Raw genomic sequence first — 18,887 nt, 5'->3', positions numbered from 1 at the left:
GGCGGGAAAGATAAGCCTAAGCCAAGGGTCACTATTAGGTTTGGCCTGAGCAACGGGGTAAAACGGGGAAGGGGTCTGGATGGCTGGAGAACACAGAAGGGAGACATCTTGCCGGAAGACCCCCTTCGCCTGGGGAAGGTGGGAGAACAATGACAGCAGCCTTTAGGGGTTTGGCTTCTATAATGATGGGGCCGCGGAGGGGGCTCCTGAGCAGAGGGAGCCGGACCAGGCGCGGGGGGAGGGCTGGTGGCCCGGGGCGAGCGGGCTCTCCGGAATCAGCGGGGCGGGGAGCGTGGAGCCCAGGTTTCCACAGCAGATGCGTCAAGAGTCAGGTCCTGCAGGAGTTGGTGAAGGCTCTCAGGTGGGGCTGCGCCCAGAGGAGGGGCGGGAATTAGGAGGCCAGCCTTAGGCGCAGAGCTGCAAGCCCGCGGGTATTCAGAGCCGGAGACGTGTCTCTGCAGGTCACAGCCACGGGTGGTTTGCGGCTGGACGAGGTTGCCGGGATAGGGAGAGGAGAGGCCGGCGCAGCGGGCCGGAGGGGCCTCCTGGAGGGCGACATAGGAGCCACCAGGCGTCTCGGGAGGCAGGGGCGGGAGCCCATCGGCTCCGCTTCCGTTTGCGCCCGGGCGGGCGGGACTAAGGCAGGCGAGAGGGGACCCCGAGGAGGGGCCCAGACGGCGGGCAGGGTGGAGCCGCGGGACTAGCCGGAGGGGTCGTAGGCCCACGTCCAGGGTGGCCGCCAGCACGGCAGGCAGAGACCCGAGGCCAGGCCAGAGGCGGGACCGGAGCCCCGAGCCCGGACCCCACCGCCGCCTTACCTGTCGGCCGCCGCGCGGAACCGAGGGAGCGGGAGGCGAGGAGTCCGGGAGCCCCTCTGCCCGCCGCCGATTCAAATACCGACGGTTGGCGCGCGTGGCCAATCAGCGCGTGGCTGGGGCGGGACGAACGGGCGCCGCCAGCCAATGGGAGATCGAGTCACAGGTCACGCCCACGAGGAGGTTCCGCTTCCGGGGTGACGGCACGCTGGGCGCGGAGGACGCCGGAATTCTCGGTAACCGCAGCTCGCCAGGCGGGCGTAGGGGAAAGGCCGTTCGCGGGCGGGCAGTGACTGCGGGGCCCGCCGTCGCCCGGGAATCTCGGGCTCTGCTGCAGACGCGCCTGGGCTGCGTGGAAAGGTCAGGGCCTGAGAGCCGCTCGCCCGAGTCTCAGTTTCCCCAGCTGTGCAGTGGGGCCAAGTGCAGCACCGCCACCAAGGCGGGTCCTGAGGAGCATCCAAACCCTCGCGAGGACTGTCGCGGCCGCTCACAACTTCTGGCCGAGCGAGGGGAGCGGGAACTTCATTTCCCAGAGCGCCCCGCAGGACGCCATCTCCCAGAGCGCCCCGCGAGTGGCCTGAGGGTGGGGACTCCATTTCCCAGAGCGCCCCGCGTCTTCCGGACCCGGACGCCGCGGCCTGTTCTCGCTGGGGCAGCGAGCCTCGCTGGGACGGCGTCCCGGAGGCGACGGCGGCGCGATGGACAGCCCCGAGGTCACCTTCACGCTGGCCTACGTGGTGTTCGCCGTGTGCTTCGTGTTCACTCCCACCGAGTTCCACTCGGCCGGGCTCACGGTGCAGAACCTGCTGTCGGGCTGGCTGGGCAGCGAGGACGCCGCCTTCGTGCCCTACCACCTGCGCCGCACGGCCGCCACGCTGCTGTGCCACTCGCTGTTGCCGCTAGGTGAGCTCGGCGGGCGTGGGCGGCGCTCGAGACCGAGCTCCGGGACCCCAGAGGGGGGAGGGACGGCGGAGGGCACCCGTGCGGGAGAGCCGCGGCTGCGGGCCAAGCACCCGTGTGTTCCTAGGAATGGTGAGAACGGTGCTGGCGGCAGCTGCCTCTTGCAGGTATCTGGCGGAAAGGCGGGTTCAACCCTGGGGGAAGGGGTGCTTTGCTCACTGGGGCGGGTGGTGAGCTGTCACATGGGGGGTAGCTCCCAGGAGAGGGGCATGAGTTAACTGATGCAAAAAGGGGTGACCCGCCCCAGTCCTTGGACTGTGGGTGCGGGAAAGGCAGGCAGACGGTGACGCCAGTTGGGAGTGTCACAGGTGCAGAGGCCAGGGAAGGCGTGTGGGGCGGGGGACGCTCAGACGTTGTCAGGGGCTGTACTGGGTTGTGATCCAAGTGCTAGCTGGCTTCTGGGAAGCTGGCTGGTTGGATGGGGTACTAGGTGGGGTTCGCTTGAGGACTTGGGGTCAGAAGTAGGTCTGGGAGGGCGGTGGCGGTGGCCAGCAGCATGTGCAGCTCGGTGGACACAGGGAGGGGTTTCCAGCTGGCAGCAGGGCGTGGAAAGTGGCCAGGAGCGGGCTGGGCTGAGGCTGGCCTGTGCGTGGGGGCTGCCTGCTTTGTGTGGAAGGCGGCAGAGGAGAAGCCACGCCAGCATAGAGGCAGGGCCGATGTGGTGAGCTGGGAGCTCTGCTGAGCCCCCAGGGGGGCAGGGATGCCTGTCAGCCGGCTTCCCACACGAGGAGTTTGGGTTCTCCTGAGGGTCGTGTGTTGGGTTTCCGCCCTGGGAACTGAGAATTTCTGCAGCTTTATGGAGCCTCTAACTGCATCTTCCCACCAGGCTGTGGGGGGCTGGGCCACCACCATCCTGTGATGGACAGGGAAACTGGAAGGTGAGCCGAGTGACTTATGGGGGCCACTCGAGGAGGAAATGGGGTGGAGCCTGGCCTTGTGGTCAGACAAGGAGTCTGTTTTTTTAAATTTGTTTAGAAATACTTTTGGATCTTTAGAGATGTGTTATTTATTTCCACACGATGAGTTACTTAAAGCATATCAACTTGATCAACAACATTTATTATTATTTTTGCAATTTCAAGTCTGTGCTGCAGGTCACCGTCTGCTTCATTAATTTCGACATGCAAATTGGCCCCCATCTGGCCAGCAGGAGCCCTGGAGCTGGCTCCTGTGTCCTTGTGACATGCTCCTGTCATTCTTTGCTTACTGTCTGGTGCAGGACATCCCAGTTCTGGGATGGCCCATGCTCTGATCTGCCTCTTCAGAGTAGGTGGGGTCCAGAGGCCAAGATCCGGCCCCAGGAGGGCCAGTGGGAAGCTCTGCATTGGGTGACGCCAGATCCTTGTATTTATTTTTGCTTTTCTAGGTTTTTCTCGTTTTATTTCTGGTAATTACATGTCATTTGTACAAAACTAAAGTAGTAAGATAAAAATGTTTTCTGTTGACAGGGCAAGGACTGAGGTGAGTCAGCTGTAGAGGCGAGCAAGGCCCACCTGCCTTGGGGTACCATGGTCTTGCTCTGGGAGCCGACTAGGGCAGAGGGTCACGCCCAGGGCTGGGGACTAAAGGAAGTGTGCCCCCCCCGCCCCCGGAGGGTCAGGGACAGCACTGTGGACCTTGGTGGGTACCACCTGAGGAGGGTGAGTGTGGCAGTCCCAACCTCTGCTGAGGCTTGCCCCGTCCCTTTTAGGCTACTACGTGGGCATGTGCTTCGCAGCCTCAGAAAAGCGGCTCTACTCCCCCAGCCAGGCCCCGGAGACCTGGCGGGTCTTCCTCCTGCTGGCATTGACACTGCCCACCATCGCCTGTACCCTGATCTACTACTGGTCCCGGGACCGGTGGGCCCACCACCCACTGGCCCGCACCCTGGCCCACTATGCCCTCCCGCAGTCAGGCTGGCGGGCCGTCGCTTCCTCCGTGGACACCGAGTTCCGGCGGATCGACAAGTTTGCCACGGGGGCGCCGGGTGCCCGTGTGATTGTGACAGACACGTGGGTGATGAAGGTGACCACGTACCGTGTGCGCGTGGCCCAGCAGCAGGACGTGCACCTGACCGTGACGGAGTCCCAGCAGCACGACCTCTCCCCAGACTCGAACCTGCCCGTGCAGCTCCTTACCATCCGCGTGGCCAGTGCCAACCCTGCCGTGCCGGCCTTCGACATCCGGTAGGCGGGCCTGCGGCTGGGTGGGGGTGAGGCTGGGGTTGCTGGGGTGGGTGTGGCCAGCCAGCGCCCAAGTTCTGGTCTTTGAGTTGCTCCAGGAGGTGATGATGGTGGGAGCTGGTCCTATCAGCCGCCCCTCCAGCGTGCCCCTCCCTCAGCGCCCCCATCCCCCCCGCCCCCCTCAGGTACTCTCCGCTTCCCCTTTCTGCACACCCTGCTCCGAGCCGCCTTCCACAGCATGTCGGGGGGGAGCACACGGGGGATGTTTGGGGTCGCTGTGTAGCACAGAGGCTCGGTGGCTCCCTCGGGTCTGAGGCCTGGGCCCGAGCCCGGGTGTTCCCGTCTAGTTCAGGCTGCGGCTGGCCTGCGCTGCCCCTCCTGGGACACGCCCTGGGCCTGAACCTGCCGAGGGCTAGGCTCTCTGTTTCTCAGCTACAGTCCTCCCACCCTCCTGCCCTCCCACGTCGCTGGGGGCCAGTGGGCAGCTTTGGGTCTGTGGGCTCCGGCCCCAGGGCCCTCTCTGCTGGCTGCTGGGCTGTGCCTGAGCCGCCACGTCTGTGTGGTCGTGGGCGCCCTGGGCACAGGGGTGCAGCCTTGGCCTCTCTGCCCGCCCCCGGGGTCCTTGCCGGCCCGCTGGGAACCACAGCCCTGCCCCGCAGATGCGCCCGGTGGTCCCCACCCAGCAGTAAACACCTCGTGCAGGCTGAATTCCACGGAGTATGGTGAGCTGTGTGAGAAGCTCCGGGCGCCCATCCGCAGTGCGGCCAACGTGGTCATCCACCAGAGCTTGGGTGACCTGTTCCTGGAGACCTTCGCCTCCCTGGTGGAGGTCAACCCGGCCTACTCGGTCCCCAGCAGCCAGGTGTGGGGCTGGGCAGGGGTGGCGGGTTCCCCAGCTGGGCCCCCATGGACCATGTCTCCTGCGGTGGGGGGCCCCCAGGGCGGCCTGGCAGGGATCCCTCTGACCGCCTGGGCCGCCTGCAGGACCTGGAGGCGTGCATTGGCTGCATGCAGACCCGGGCCAGCGTGAGGCTGGTGAAGACCTGCCAGGAGGCGGACGAGGGCGAGTGCCAGCAGTGCTATTGCCGCCCCATGTGGTGTCTCACCTGCATGGGCAAGTGGTTCGCCAGCCGCCAGGACCCGCAGCGCCCCGACACCTGGCTGGCCAGCCGTGTGCCCTGCCCCACCTGTCGCGCGCGCTTCTGCATCCTGGACGTGTGTGCCGTGCGCTGAGCCCGCCAGAGGGACCCCGCCACTGCCTTGGGGAGTAGTTGGACCTCTGGGCCCTGGTTTGGGCTGTCATGGGTGGCTCATCCCGGTGTGGCGACTCACCGGTGCAGAAGGGCTGAGGCTGCAGTAGGGCTGGGGTTTTGGTTTTAAAAAGAAGTTTTCTGTTGAAGTTCTGTCTGTGGCAGCGGGATGGGTCCTCAGCGCCTCTGTCTCCCCCACTCTTCGTGCTTCTGATTAGGGTGTAGATGCTGGGCACGCAGAACGTGGTGTCGGGTCCATCTCCAGAGCATTCTGGGGCCCCCTGAGCTGTGTTCTGGGAGACCCCGTCGTCTGCCCCCGATGGCCCTAACTTAAGCCACTTGCCTTAAACGTATGGGGCGCATAAACCTTAACTGCTCGTCAGTTACACGACAGACTCGGATTTGCCCGAGATTGCAGTCTATCCTGCTCCTGTCCCCAAGCCGGCTGCTGGCCCTGTGGCATCGGCACCCTCCACTCCCCCCACGGAGGCTGCTCTGAGGACCTGGCGCAGAGCTCATTGGTGGAGGGTGAGAGCGCTGCCCAGGGTCTCCTGGTGATTGTGGGCAGCCAAGGGCCCACTCCAGGGGAGTGGCCCCTGCCTGCTCCCTGCCCAGGGATACCCTGGGCTTCCCATCAGGGGCTGGCTGCTTTCAGCTGCCGTTCTCTTAGCCGCGTGCTTGTGGGGGCTGCCCACCCCTTGGAGGGGCCTGTAACCACGTGCCTTCTGCAGCTCCTGCGAGTCCAGGGAAAGGGCCAAGTTTCAGACTCCTGCTAGTGAGGGCACTGAGTTGAAGACCATGCTCCACAGCAGCGTCCTACATCCGGATGACAAGCTCGCTGGGACTCAGCACGGGGCTGGCCATAGCCCCGCAGGGTCCACCCACTTAGGAAGGGAAGTGCCCAGCAGTCAAGACAATGGCAGCCATCTTCACAGTCCCTGCTGGTGCAGGAGGGGAGCAGGGAGGCAAGTGCCAGGTCCCTGGTTACAGCTCCGACAGATGGGACTGTCGGAGGGGCCCTAAGCCCCCTAAACCTGGTCATTCTAAGCAGGGGAGATGGACTCAGCTGGCCCAACTCACCCAAGGCTGCACTAAAGCCAGGGATTTGGGAGCGAGAAGCCCAGCTTTGTGGTCCTTGGGGGTGCCCACAGATGAAGGCCATCAGAGGGGCAGGCGGGAGCCATGCCCAGCCTCAGCCTGGAGCTTCAAACCTTGGCAAGGGAGAGCCAGGCCTGGGGTTATCTTTTCTACAAAAGAAACTTACTTAGTTTTATAAAGATAAATCTATTGTAGTGAAGTGATACACTATTTAATAAAATGTTACTATGAGTTTATATATTTTCTTGATTGGAATATTTTGTTTTTCCTGATATTCAAGCTCTGGTAACAATTGGGGAGATGCCATCTTAGAAGTGGCAGCTTTAATATGCATGTTTTGCTCAGAATAAGAGAAGGGAGGCAGACTATGTGGGAATCTTCCTCTGATTTCCCAGCTGGGGTCAGAAAGCCCATTTCCAGGGCACCCTCGTTGAAGGGTCCTGGGGGTTGTAGGGGGGTCAGCATGCAGGTGCTCCAGGTACAGGGCACACTGGTGGCCCAAGGTGGTGGGCCCTGCTGGTCGAGGCCTCCAACCTTGAGCTCTCTGCTGTGTCCCATGGGATGCCTGGGTGGCCCAGGAGAGCAGCTCAGGTCGGGGAGCTCCTCAACGGCACGTGCTTCCTGCTCTCTTATATTGCTGCTGGCCCCCAAAAGTTTTTAGAAAGTGGTACCTGCAACCCATTTAAAAAACACAGGTAGTCTCGAATTTTCTACATCCCGGAGATCTTTGATGTTCTTTCGACTTCAGTCCTTCTCTTCTTTTGCACACAGCATCACCACTTATTGCGTGGAGGCTGGCCCAGGGCCCCGCCGGGTGGGGTACACGGTGGGGGTCACGGAGGGCCCGTGGGCCGTGTGCGGGGTGGGGGAGCGGTTAGCGCAGGAGGCGGTTCTGAAAGAGGCAGAAGTGAGCTCAGCGGCGGGAACTTCACATAGGCTCGCGGCGCCGGGCATCAGTCGCGGGCAGCGAGTTACCGCACGCTTCTCCGTGCCTGAAGACTGCAGCCCGATATTGCTCTGCTGCCTCCCCTTCCGGGTTCCGGGTTCCCGCCAGCGCGGACACAGTCCCCGCCGAGCCGGCCAATCGGAGAGCGCCGGAAACCGGGGCCGGGCCAATCGGAGACGCGTCCCTTGTTCCCTTGGCGCGCCCGCGTCGCCAGCGTCCGAATCTCCCGCCAATACCCCTATCCCCGCCCACGAAGGCGCGGCCAATCAGCGACCGAGGGTCGCGGCGACCAGGCCGCTTCCAAGGCGGAGGGGGCAACCTTTTTTGAGGACCTCGCCTCAGTCAGCCCGGCGGCGCCCCTTCGCTTCCCGGATGGCAGCACGCGGGGCAGCTGTTTCGCGGCTCCCGTCCCGGCCTGGACGGCCTGCGGGGCGCGCGCCTCCGAGCGGCTCCCCCCCGGCGCGGGCCCGATGGTCTCGACCGGCCCGGCGCGCGCGGGAGCCCGGGGGGCGGGGCGGCGGCCCATAAAGGCTGTTGGGGGCGGGGCGCGCGCAGTCTGCGTCGCGAAGAGGGGAAGTGTCCGTTGTCGCAGCCACCGCCACCGCCGGACCCCAGTCCCCCACGATACCAACCGCCGCGTCGCCATGGCCTGCCGGCTGCGAAGTCCCCACGGGTGCGGGAGCCGCCGCGACGGCGACGCCAGGTGAGGCCGGGCCGCGCGCGGGGAGCTCCCGGGCTGGAGAGCGGTGGGCGCGGGGTCCGGGCGGGGGTCCCGGGCCGCCCCGCCCTGACGTGGTGTCTTGTCGCCAGCCCGCCGTCCGCCTCAAGATGGAGCCTCGGACGCAAGCGCACGGCCGACGGGAGGCGCCGGAAGCCGGAGGACGCCGAGGGCCCCTCGAGGCCGCCGGGCGACCGCAGACCCGACAGGTGGGCCCGGCGCGGCCTTCGGGGTCCGGAGCGGCGGTGTCCCTGCACCTGACTGACTAGGGGGTACCCGTGGGTCACCAACAACTCTCGACTAGTCGGGGCGCCCTTGGGTCACAATTCTGGTTAGTCAGGGTGCCTTTGTCTCACTACCCGTGATTAGTGGGGATGTCTTTGGATCACCACCCTTGACTAGTCGGGGTGCCTTTGCCTCACCACCCGTGACTAGTTGGGGTGCCTTTGCCTTACTACCCCCGACTAGTCGGGACGCCCTTGGGTCACCACCCCTGACTAGTTAGGGTGCTTTTGCCTCACTACCCCTGACTAGTCGGGACGCTCTTGGGTCAGCACCCTTGACTAGTTGGGGTGCCCTTGCCTCACTACCCCGATTAGACAGGGTGCCTTTGCCTCACCACCCCTGACTAGTCAGGACTCCCTTGGGTCACCACCCCTGACTAGTCCCGGTCCCTGTGCATCACAGTACGACGGTGAGGTGTCTCAGTGATGGATGTCAACAGAAAGTGGGCTCAGTCTCAGTCAGCGAGCCCTACTGTGTTCCAGGGATGGCATTGGGGGTCACCGCGAACTTAGAACTTTCCAGAGCAGTTAGGTTGACCCTTAAAAGAGTCAGCTCAGAAAAGTTGGGTGTCAACAGCAGAGTCACGGAAGGTGGGCGCCAGGATGCAAACCAAGACTTAAGCTCCACGTCCCTCTTTCCGCCCTGACGCTCCCTAGGCACTTCCCTTCTGACGAGTCTCGGTCGCAGCATTTACGTGTTTGCACGCTTACTTGAGTGTTTTCTAGGCTGAGCAGCGTTTTGGGGAGGCCAGGATACCGTGTCAACCTAGATTTCTTTTTTGTTCTGCTTGCACCCCGACACGGGTGGGTCAGCGAGTCAGATGAGGGACGTCAGAGACGGGGAGCGGCTGAAGAGCACGCGCAGGGGGCGGCCGGTGAAGGCCAGCGTGGTCAGGGAAGGCCTCTGTTGGGGATGAGATGGGAGGGGTCCCTAGGAGAGCCACCCCCCAGGGCCTGTATGAGCACCGACGAGAGGAGGGCAAAGGGGGCAAAGGGTGAGGGGGACAGCTGCCAAGTTCAAGTGAAAGGGGTTGGTGAGGATGGAGCAGTGCAGGTGGTGAGGAGTGTGTGTGGCTCCGGATGGACTTTTAAGGCAGGAGGCCCAGTACTTACTGATGGGTTAGAGGTGGGTGCTGGGAGGAGTTCAGGGGTGACTCTAGCTTTTAGGCCTGGAGACCTTCCTCGTTTGTGGAATCTTTTGCCACCATGAAGAGGATGGAGGTGGAGCAGACGTGCTCTGGGGAAGGAGTTGGTGATTAGGCTTAAGAAGCTTTTCAGATGAGTAAAGAGAAGATGTTGAGGAAATAGCGGATGGGATCTCACAGTCTGGTCGGGGAGGTGCAGATGTTAAATTAGCATATACATGGCTTTTAAAGATTTGGGATTTGAGATTACCTGGGAAAAGATGTGAATGGAGAAGAGGCCCTGACAGCCCTAGGGCTAGATGTGAAGAACAGGTGATCGAATGAGTCCTGCAGTGGTCTCTATTTTAGCTGAAGACAAGGTGTTAAATACTTACATTGCTTTGCATTCCTTTGTGTCCTGTGGGTACTCCTCTGGCTCACAGCAACCCCATAGGCCTCCTTATTCTGACAGGAATGCTCCTGTCCTAGGCACATTGCCCCTGCTATTCTTTCTGTGCATGTGCTTTTATTCCCACAGCCCCCTGTGGTGACAGCGGGGAGTACACAGGGGTGCATGGTGAGTGGAGCCACTTACATCTCCACGGGCGCAAGAACTGGTTCCTTTGGCAGGACGTTAGCTCATTGTGTAAAATAGGCGTTGTTTTCTACTTGAGCACTTTTCCCAGAAGTACTCTTGTCCTAAGATAGGGTGAGTTGGTGAATATAATTTGCCTAATCTAAGAAATGTATTTTAGTTCCACACAAGGTAGTTTTTATCAAGCTACCAAAACGTGAGATGGAGTGAAAGGTCGTTTGTAAGCACCTTTTAGAAATTCAGGAATCTGTCACGGCCGGGAAACCCAGACCTGGATCTCTTGGTACACTAATGAGGATGTTGACATCTAACCCTAGACAGGCCTCCATTTGGTTCTCTTCTGTATCTACCATACAGTCATTGAGTCATTTTAATTTGTTCATTAATTTGATTTCAGACCCTGCCAACCATATTTAGACTGTAGAAATTTATTTTTACAGATCCAATTTGAGTTTCTCTGGGTGGAGTAATTATAAGGAGAGAAATGATAATTACATAAAGGGATTACTTTTTTTTTTTTTTTTTTTTTTTTTTTTTTTTTTCGGTACGCGGGCTTCTCACTGTTGTGGCCTCTCCCGTTGCGGAGCACAGGCTCCAGGCGCACAGGCTCAGCGGCCATGGCTCACGGGCCCAGCCGCTCAGCGGCATGTGGGATCTTCCCGGACCGGGGCATGAATCCGCGTCCCCTGCATCGGCAGGCGGACTCTCAACCACTGCGCCACCAGGGAAGCCCAAAGGGATTACTTTTTTGTTATTGCTGTTGCATTTTCAAAGCATGCCATTGGGTTTCCAGCTAGAATGTATAAAGTTGCTTATTGATGGAGTTGAAGTTAGTTTCCACTTTTGATAGACCACTGATGGCCGGTAGAAAGTTGAGGAGGAAAAGTAAAAATGTAAGTTTACATCTAATCTCTAACTAACAGATGTAGCAACAATTCTAACTGCCAAAGTTCTTGGCATCAAGTTCAAATTGCCTGAACTTGACTAAAGATTTCCTTGAGCTCTAGATAGAACTGAGCTTCTAGATTAAATTTAACCCAACTCTAGGGGGCACTTTTACCTGTAGACTAAGTCCTAATGCAGTAAGAACTCTGAAGTACATTTTTATCCCCCCCCATTTTAATTATGATGTGATATATCCTGAACCATTAATTGTGTGCATCTAGAAGTAAATAGTAGCCACGTTTATTAGGTGCTGGTCACTCTGCTTAGCTCTAAAAATGTATTAGCTGAAATCTTTTTTAAAATCCTAAAAAAAAAACCCCTCTTTTTGGAAATAAAAGAAGTTGTACTAGGTAGGTACGCTTCTTGGTGCTGATGATAACTGTTGATTTTGTCTGCCTTTCCCCTGCACTGGCACACAGAAGTTGTTTAACAAACAGCCCAGGAGGCTTCAGATGAATTGCCTGAACTCAGTGAGCTAGTAAGTTATGGAGCAGAGATTACTCTGGAGCCTGTTTTCTTGGCACTCTCCAAACAACCTCAGAACATTTCCTGATGCACGATTTGAAAGGAAACTGAAAGTTGTGTCATGGTTCAAATGTGCATTTTCATTTTATTGCAGCTTTACCACTCCTGAAGGCCCTAAGCCCCGTTCTAGATGTTCAGACTGGGCAAGTGCAGTCGAAGAAGATGAAATGAGGACTAGAGTTAACAAAGAAATTGCAAGGTATGCATTTCAGACTAGTTTGAACTGGTGTTTTTAATTATATATTAAATTTGTGGCATATCTTAGAGTGGTGGTTTTTAAGTCTGGTGGCCCCCAGACCAGCCACATCAGCAGCTCCTGGGAACTTGTTAGAAATGCAGGTTTTCAGGCCCCACCCCAGGCCTGCTGGATGGGAAACTGGGTGGGGCCCAGCCCTGGCTTAAGCCCTTCAGATGAGTCTGCTCACTGAAATTTGAGAACCGGTGTCTTGGGGCTGTCCTTCCAGGGTGGCAGTAAGTGGGAGGTGGCGCTGCTAACAGCTCAGAAATGCCAGAGTGCGTGCGGGGACGGGTCCCTGACTTGGGGTCTGTGAACCCCTTGCAGTCGTACTCAGAACTGTGTATTCAAGTTCAACTCCAAGCCACTTCCTCTTCCTCAGCTCATTACAGTTCAGATGATGCATCCTTCACCACTGCTCACCCCCTTGGATTACGTTCTCCCTGGTATTTTGGGGCCTTTCTTCCCTTTGATAGATGCCATCCAACCCAGGGAATGAACGTTGAGTTAAAATGTTGTGGCTCGAAATTAATTGAAGTATATTGAACCAAGAATCTGTTCTTAATTCTGATGAGAAAATATGTCCTCATTGTCAGCAGGGAAGCAGGGCCAGACTGCTTCCTCCCCCTCTGCAGTGGTCGATGGTATTTAGAGCTGCCTTCTTTGTTTTTTTTTTTTTTTGGTTTTTTGCGGTACGCGGGCCTCTCACTGTTGTGGCCTCTCCTGTTGCGGAGCACAGGCTCCGGACACGCAGGCCCAGCGGCCATGGCTCACGGGCCCAGCCGCTCCGCGGCCTGTGGGATCTTCCCAGACCGGGGCACGAACCCGTGTCCCCTGCATCGGCAGGTCAACTCTCAACCACTGTGCCACCAGGGAAGCCCAGAGCTGCCTTCTTTGGAAAGGCTCGGACACACGTGGGGGTTGGTTGTGACCACTTAATTCCTTTCAGACATTAGAATGCATGTGTGTAGGTGAGTAGGATGCCTGGGTAGAAGGGTGAACTGGAGCTGACAGCCGTGGGCTTCAGTGTTTTGAATGAGTTCTCATGTTTATATAGATCTTGATTTTGCCCAGCTGTAACGGTAGGCTGTTTGACTGGGTCTATGCAGTTTTTGTGTTCTGCTCACAAGGGTTATAACAATTCTCATCATGTCCTTGTGTATCTGGATCCCCAATGTCACCTCTTGCTGGGGACTGTCTGCAGCCCTTATGTGCTGCAGGGAGACCCCTGTTTGTCTTGACCTTTCTGTTGGTGGACCCCTCTTTGTTCCTTTCTGAAAATTGTCCTGCCTTGCAAAGCAGGCCTGATCTTGTCCAGAGCACTGTTTTGGGCCACTCTGTGGATCACATCCTTTCTGATGGAAAGCTGCTGCTTTTGATGAGACCCAAGTGATGTGAGCTTTTGATGATGATGGTCTGTCTTACTTCCCACCAGGAAGGGGGGAGGTAAGAATTCAGCTCACTGTATGTCAAGGAGGCTAGCACACACTACATACCAGCGGTCTGAAAATTTGAAAATGGGTTTTAGTCATACCTGAAGCCAGTCTTTTCAACTGGGGTTCCAGAAGGAATGAAATCTTACAGAAAATGATTTCAGGGACTAATTTCGCAGTTCTCACGGGGTGGTTCATTATCTCCTGGTATCCAGGCTTCACTGGGATGCCCCAGCAAACTTGGGGAAGGTTGAGAATTTTAGATTTGGAAGGAGGCACCGTGATACGTGACATCTTTTAGACACTTGCATGAGCTTCTAGCTAGAGGTGGTTCACGGTTTCCATGTTAGATTGCACTATGCTTTTTTGGTGACGTACTTTTGCAAAGTTGGGTGTTGGTCATTGATGTGATAGAAGGCAAATGCCTGGTGAAATCCACAAGGGATGGGGGGAGGGGGGAAGGTGTGCAGTCTTTCCAAGAAGGTGAGCGGTCCCAACAGGCTCACATCTCATTAATAAGTAATTGTGGTATTAGAAATAAAAGCTTTGTATTTCAACTCATGTTTATTTTTTTCTAAAGGCTTCAGGGTTAGAGGGATGTAAATTTCTGTGTCGTTTGGGTCTCACTACTTAACTGGCGGCAGTAGTTTTTTTTTTTTAGAACCTGGTTGTTTTAAGCACCCTGTATGATCTTGGCACATAACCTTTATCTTCGCCTCAAAGGTGATTGAGGGAGGTTGAAAATAAAAGAAGCCACCTACTGTTATTAATCCACTTACCAGACCACGCTCTGAGGGGGCTTTGTTCCCTGTGGCTCTCTCTTAGCTCTAAAAGCATTGTGTTCATTTCTATACCTTTTTAAAAACAGCAACATTTACTTTGCTCTCAGATATAAAAGGAAACTCCTCATAAATGACTTTGGAAGAGAGAGAAAATCATCATCAGGAAGGTAAATGTTGTGTAATTATTTCTTTTCTAATTTAGTAGACCTGTAGTTTATTAATGAAAAAAAAAACAACATGAGATGCTAAGTGTCTCAATAGCATTTACTGTTTTTCTGTTCTTCACTGATTAGAAATATGTATCTATCATGTACTAAATTCCCATATATTCAAAGATTCTGGACTGTCATGGGGTTAATATGGTTTGGAATCCAGAGGGCAAATACTCCATTATTGTGTTTAAACGTTTTCTTATGTAGTGATCTTAATTGTGAGGCTTGTTCTGTTCATTTCATTTTCTTCAGTTCGGATTCGAAGGAGTCTATGTCAGCATTGCCAGCTGACTTAGAGACCGATGAAAGTGTCCTGATGAGGAGACAGAAGCAGATCAACTATGGGAAGAACACCATCGCCTACGATCGCTATATTAAAGAAGTCCCAAGGTAGTCTTGTTTCGCCAGCATGTCCTGGTCAAGTCATGTGGCATTGCCGTCTAAAGAGTTGCTTTGGTGGTAAATCTGACTCTGGGTCTAGTTCTGCTAAGAAGTGTATTATTAAGTGTATTATATTAAGTGTATTATTAATTATTAATGACTTTCAGTCACTTACATAAATAAAGAAGAATGGGTTGGTGACTGAGAAACCAAGGACGTGAAGATAAATAACATTTTCATAATTTAGAACGTTAGATGACATTTCATGTCTCAGGACTCATAGCTGTCTTGTAAATGTAAGATTATTAAAGTACATGATGGGGAAAAGTAAAGTTCAAGTTGCAGATTGTAAAGATTTCATTAGAGAAAGATGAGTATTGCCCCGTTTTGTGTAATAAGCAGCATCCCCCCTCCCCCCACGCACACAACGATACAAAGGGAGCTTTAGAGAGTATACCAGCTGCTTGGCAGGATTAAAGTGCAGATGTCCTGTTCTGGGGCATGGATTGTGAAGGGAAGCAGAGGCAGACAGGTAGTGCTTTTAAGCTCACCTGCAAATGTGGATGGTGTGTGACAGGATAATCCCTCTCCCGGTAGGCACCTTCGACAGCCTGGCATTCATCCCAAAACCCCCAACAAATTCAAGAAGTATAGTCGACGCTCGTGGGACCAGCAGATCAAACTCTGGAAGGTGGCTCTGCATTTTTGGGATCCTCCAGCAGAAGAAGGATGTGATTTGCAAGAAATGTATGTCTTTATTGCATTCTCGTCCTCCGTGTCTGCAGTTCGGGCAGTGATTGCAGTGGCTCTGTCACTGTGGCAGGTTATCGTGCATAACATCTGCCTGTGGTCACAGCTTCGTGTGTGTGTTTTCTCTGCACGCGTGTGTAAAGCCGGCTAGGCGGGCTCTGGGAGAGGCTGGAGGGAGGGGTGTGCTTCCTGGGCTGGCTTTACTCTCTAGCTCGGACAAACTCATCTTAGGAAACCTAGAGATATGTGGGGTTTGTTTGTTTTTAAGATAACATTTTAAAAAGCATGTGAGTAATTTACGTTGAGCTATAAACGTGAAAGGTCTTTTTTTAAATCTAAGGAAGGCTTTTATCTTTTTAAACTGTGTCTAGTTGGAAAGATCTCAGGCCTGAGTTTTTGCCACGTGGTCAGGATGCCGGTTGAGCGAGGAGGCGGAGAGACTGTCTGTGCGGACTCTCTTCTCAGCTCCCTCGACCTGAGCCTCTCCCGCCCTCAGAGACACAGTTATTCATTCAAGTGTTGGAGTTTCTGCTTTGTGCTGGGGAAATTGATTAGAAAGAAGTTTGGCCTCACAGACACACACTGATTTTTTTCCCTGTGTCACTATTGTCCCATTCTCTCTATGGGTAGGAAATTGGACAGATGAGTGATGATGTGTAGTATGGCTTGTCACGGTGTCTGTCTCCCCCCAAAACTGGGCTCTATTATTGACGCTCCTACTTAGAAGGATGCCTGTGGGTGTGTACAGATAGTGGGCCGTAGGCAAGAGTGGGCAGGTGGTTGTGCGCTCCGAGCCGGGTGGACCTGTTTACCTGCAGTGGCTGCTTTACCTCTGCGAGGTGATTGGGCAGAGGGTCCGTCTGGCACACGGGGAGTTGCTGAAAGCTGGTGGGTCCCTCAGGGAGCAGAGGAGGTGCGTGTTAGCACTCACGGGCAACGTGGCTGTGGTGGCGTTTGCCTTCTGGCTCTGTTCCATGGTGACTGATGTGCTTGTTCTGACCGCACAGACGTCCTGTGGACCTCGGGGAGATGGAGACGGAATCTGTGGAGAGCAGCTCTGAGTCCCGGACGAGCTCTCAGGATAACTTCGTAAGTACCTTTCCTTGGTTTTGTCTCTCCACGTGAGTGTTACAGGTTAATTGTTGACAACTTATGCCCCTCTGAAAACTGAAATTTACGCTGAAATTTGATTCTGATGCTTATGAAAAAGGGGCTCCTTACCCCTTTCTCTGACTTTATTGAAATGTCAAATTTGATGGAGTTTGTAGGTAGTGGCCTTATTTTAGATTTTGGGTTTAATCAACCAATCAGTACCACCATTTTCATTTAAAAGTAAAAGGCCTTTTCTTGTCTGGTTCACAGGCTTTGTCACATTTTAATTTTAGGCTGTCTAGTTTGTTCTGGTGAATTGCTAGTATAGGGAATCATCTGCTAGTTGTTATAAGTGGAGGAATGCTTTGGGCCTAGGGGTTTCCCCACATTTGCCAATTTTAAAAAATTACATGTTTTCGGAAGAAAAAAACCTCCAAAGATGAAAAACGACGTACAGAATTGCCTCGTCTCTAATTCTCTAGTTACTGGTTGGGTGCACGTTCTTCCAGACTTCTCTGCACTTATACAAGCCAAATACATAGCAGCAGTTTACAGTAAAAGGATCCCTTTGTTATTTTAAAGGAGACGGCCCGAATATTTACATGTGGAAATATTTTGCACATAAATTAAAAAAATAGGTTAAGAACTAGAACTCATAAATATTTGTTTGAAAAACTCATGCTTTATAGAAGATCAACCTGTACTGTAGTTGAACAGGTCAGGAGCATATAAAATAAAAGTGCGTAGTTGCCTTTTCCTGCCTGCCTTCCATCTGTGTCACCCTGATAAGCCTGGGACGTGTCCTTCCAGCCTTGGGGACCATCTGCATCCCACGTACTCTTTGTGACTATTCGAGGCGTTAGAAGTAACACAGGGACTCCCCTGCTGGTCCAGTGGTCAGGACTCAGTGCTTCCACTGCAGGGGGCTCGGGTTCAATCCCTGATCGGGGAGCTAAGATCCTGCAAGCCGCGTGGGCAAAAAAAAAAAAAAAAAAAGTAACACTAATGTCCAAAAGAGAGGAATGACAAAATTACATTCATAAGGAATACAGCTACTGCAGATTGTTTTTGAAGACAAATAACGTGGAAAATCGTCAAGATAAATAAAAACAGGATACTTAACCATAGGATTATCCTAGTTTTGTGGACATTTATACACAGGCAGGATTAAAACCCATGACCATCTCAGTGGGTGGTGTCCTCGGTGTGGATTAAGAGTGACCGTTGTCCCAGCTCAAGAGCCGATTCTGAGTGTGCCGCTCGTGGTGACAGAAGTTAGGGGGCGGCGACTGCACGGGCGGGTCGGGGGCCAGGCCCTGAAGATCAGGGGCAGCGGTCCCGGCGGGAGGTCCTGCGGCACCGAGGAGAGGTGGGAGCCAGCGGGACGTTCGGGGGACAGGAGAGCAGGCTGGGTGGTGAAGCAGAGCCCCCCGGCTTGGGCCTGAACTGCTTGAGCCCGAGGCACTGGGGGGCAGTGCGCTCGCCGCTGAGCACTGGCCGCTACCCCAGCGTCACTGTCATGCTCACGGAACCTCGTAACCAGGCCGCGCTCAGGTTTCCCGCTGTCCCAGTAATGTCCTCGTCACAGGTCTTTTTTTCTCTTTTTTGGCCCAGAATTTCATCAAGGATTACACGTTTAATTGCCGTGTCTCTTAAATTTCCTTTAGTTTAGAATAGTCTTCCTGCTTTTCCCCCACGACGTTGACCTCTTTGGAAGGGTTCAGGCCCGTTTTTACGAAGCAGGATGTTCCTCAGTTGGGAGTTGTCATACTGTCTCCTTGAGGATTAGATTCAGGTTGAACCCTCTGGCCCCCGTTTTGGGGGTTAGGTGGGGCGGTCCTCAGCCCAGCGCCAGTGCCGAGCGCTCGGCGGTGCGACGTGATTCTGCTTTACAAGCCACGGTGGCGCGTCCAGTCCACACAGTGGTGCATCCCGTCCACACAGTGGCTCCTGTTAGGTGTGAGCGGCTGTGGCTCAGGGGCCTTAAAGGTCACTTGGTCACTAATGGGGCGGGGGTGGGAGTTTGACAGATCCAGCTGAAGTGAAGCTTGGCGGTATCTGCTGGATGTTCTCCCGGGCGTGTCCTGCGTTCTTGGGAGGCGCTCAGCCGCCAGAGGGGGAGCGGCCCTGCTCAGCACCTCCAGCAGCAAGTCCAGTGTGCCCGAGGGACCGGCTGTGACCGTGCTTCTGTTTTCTAGGACATGTACTGTGGCACCCCTACGAAAGTTAGACACGTGGACTGCCAGGCGGGGGATGAGTTTGACTTGGAAGCCTGTTTAACTGAACCCTTGAAAGACTTCTCAGCCATGAGCTAACCGGCGCCACCTGGAGGCCCCTGGGAGCAGCGCTGCCTCCACGGGCGGGGTGGCCACCGAGCATGTGTCCTGCCTTTGTAACTGGGGGTTTCTGTTCACAGTGTACAGTCTCTTGGTGAATTGATGTTCTTGCCTTATTTTCTTAAGAAACGTTAATTTTGTGTATAGGGAATGTATTTTGCATGTTTTAAATTGTAAATGGAACTAAATCCGAGGAAAATTGAACTCGAGGCAATCTTGCAACAATCTTAATTGCTTAATCTCC

The 18,887-nt window shown here is 55.0% G+C and overlaps 2 protein-coding genes across 5 annotated transcripts; both read left to right on the top strand.

Moving 5' to 3' along the window:
• Positions 1-1,513: 1,513 nt before the first annotated feature.
• TMEM129 (transmembrane protein 129, E3 ubiquitin ligase) lies at positions 1,514-6,521 on the top strand (the record flags this gene model as incomplete). The annotated part of the gene is given in 5 exon segments (XM_079697046.1): positions 1,514-1,718; positions 3,466-3,940; positions 4,522-4,590; positions 4,592-4,799; positions 4,922-6,521. Coding segments are annotated over 5 exon segments (1,206 nt in total). The 3' UTR covers positions 5,171-6,521.
• Positions 6,522-7,875: 1,354 nt separating this feature from the next.
• SLBP (stem-loop histone mRNA binding protein) lies at positions 7,876-18,622 on the top strand (the record flags this gene model as incomplete). 4 transcript variants are annotated; one of them, XM_079705192.1, is made up of 8 exons in its annotated part: positions 7,876-7,934; positions 8,042-8,158; positions 11,517-11,621; positions 13,980-14,039; positions 14,337-14,474; positions 15,063-15,212; positions 16,223-16,304; positions 18,506-18,622. In XM_079705192.1, the coding sequence occupies 8 exons, from the start codon at positions 7,876-7,878 to the stop codon at positions 18,620-18,622; spliced, it is 828 nt and encodes a 275-aa protein (XP_079561318.1). The 4 variants fall into 4 exon arrangements, with proteins under 4 accessions (XP_079561318.1, XP_079561321.1, XP_079561320.1 ...); XM_079705195.1 differs by lacking the exon at positions 8,042-8,158; XM_079705194.1 differs by lacking the exon at positions 11,517-11,621.
• Positions 18,623-18,887: the final 265 nt, after the last annotated feature.

Source organism: Hyperoodon ampullatus (genome assembly GCF_949752795.1).
Source record: "Hyperoodon ampullatus genome assembly, chromosome: 1".
Taxonomy (NCBI): Eukaryota; Metazoa; Chordata; class Mammalia; order Artiodactyla; family Ziphiidae; genus Hyperoodon; species Hyperoodon ampullatus.
This window is presented reverse-complemented; position numbering and strand designations above follow the sequence as displayed.